We start from the raw sequence: 1,885 nt of genomic DNA, 5'->3' as shown, positions 1-1,885 counted from the left end.
AATCTACAGTCTCGACTAGTCTACTTTTTATAAAACTACATATTTTCAAAATAAATACTACTCTTGTCAGTTGTCACTTGCTTCACTTTCAGTGATAATTTAGCCATAACTGAGGCAGGCAAGAAGAAAGTCGTAGTGAAGGTGTATATAAAGGCTCGGTATATTGGGGGTGGGAATAATAAATTTAAACGAAACTGGGTTTTCTCCACTTTGTTATTTCACAAGAAAACGATGACAATTTTTCTTTTCCCAATACAATACTTATGCACAAACAACAAAAACAAAACAAAATACATCGCAATGATCACACGCTCAACACTATTTACAAACACACCCCAACAGCAATCGAACACTCAACCAAAACACACGTACCACACGCATTACCTGATTTAACATATTAGAGCTTGAATATGGGTCCTAAATCCAGGCGTCAGGTGACCGCAACCCGGTCAGAAGGGCCGCCCAAATTGGCTGGCAAGGAAGACAGTGAAACACTCAGCACACAACTTGTAGATGACATCCCTGACCTCGACGAATTTATGGACCTTATATTCCACTCACGTATGCTCCTCGCTGTCGTATGCGGACTTGTGTTCGGTATAACGGCTATGCAAGGGAGTGTGCCGATTGCGATATACTTGGTGACCTCTCTGGTGCTGGGATTGGGATTGCCTATGTTTAGAGGTCTGAATGCGAACGATTTCGGGGGCGAGCAATCGTTTATGAATGAGGCCGTGGCACCTGCTCTGGGCATATTCTTTGCTGTTTGGGTGGTTACGTACAATATTGTGCACCAATAGTTTGTTGTGTTCGATATACGTAGCTATATATACATGCAAACATATTAATACGATCATATATATATATATATACGTGTACATTCATTTATAGTCCTGTTTGTGTGTATATATATGCGTCGACGTATATAAAATTTCTACGTTTATGTGAATATAACGTTAGGTTATTGTCTATACAGATGTATGATATATACCTTTGAAGGTTTCCACTGTCGTTAGTTGTGGATGGACACTTCTGGCAGAGCGTGACTACGAAAGTTGCGAGCATGACTTTCAGCTAGTGAGCGGTTGCATAAAGGACTTCCAGATATAATTCGAACATCATTTTGCTTGATACGAAACGATCGTGCTGAAGAGGGAAATGAAGCATTGTACCGTACAATTCGTTGGTATTTGCGAAGGAAACCTTTGTAATTGGAACGGAAGGAGACCTCCGGACCGGGTTGTAGCGCCAATTCCAGATGCCTTTCTGCCATTGTATAGATGCTGGCAGTGTAATGCGACTACAATATACACACTGATCTGTATATTGAAGAAGAATAGTCTCGACTATGGGTTTTGAGGCATTGGCGCTATAAGAAGAACCGGTGGCGAGGTTGGACACGGGTATGTCAGCAAACAATAGAAGACTTATATATGCAAGGAAGAGCTTCGAATGGGAATGCTGCTTAGAGAATGTCCAGTGGGCGTTCTTGCTTGGCGTACAGTACATAAGGGGAATTCCGGATGGGTGCAGCGATACAATGACGATGAAGATTTTTTTCGTCTATGCTCTAGCTTTGGGATATACCTCCTGCGTGAGGGGAGACTTTAACGAGCCCGACTATAGAAGTGAGCGGTCGGACAACACCGAGACGGTCCCGCCCGTTCTTATTAGATTGATGGTGCATCGTGGATAGGATATAATATAAAATGTTGTACGTATATGTCGGTCTAAAAGAATGGTTACAGAGAGGTATGAGATAAAAGATATATACAATATATATATATATATATATATAATAATATATATGTATATATGTATATATATATATATATAATATATATATATATAATATATATATATATAGTACAATATATAATATATA

General features: G+C 39.6%; 1 protein-coding gene across 1 annotated transcript; it reads left to right on the top strand.

Moving 5' to 3' along the window:
* The first annotated feature begins 269 nt into the window (after positions 1-269).
* SARC_01294 (hypothetical protein) lies at positions 270-1,759 on the top strand. The gene has a single exon (XM_014304998.1). The coding sequence runs from the start codon at positions 411-413 to the stop codon at positions 798-800; it is 390 nt and encodes a 129-aa protein (XP_014160473.1). The 5' UTR covers positions 270-410; the 3' UTR covers positions 801-1,759.
* Positions 1,760-1,885: the final 126 nt, after the last annotated feature.

Source organism: Sphaeroforma arctica (assembly GCF_001186125.1).
Source record: "Sphaeroforma arctica JP610 unplaced genomic scaffold supercont1.50, whole genome shotgun sequence".
NCBI classification, from domain to species: Eukaryota; class Ichthyosporea; order Ichthyophonida; genus Sphaeroforma; species Sphaeroforma arctica.
Note: the sequence above shows the minus strand (reverse complement) of the source record. Positions and strands in the feature narration are given on the sequence as shown.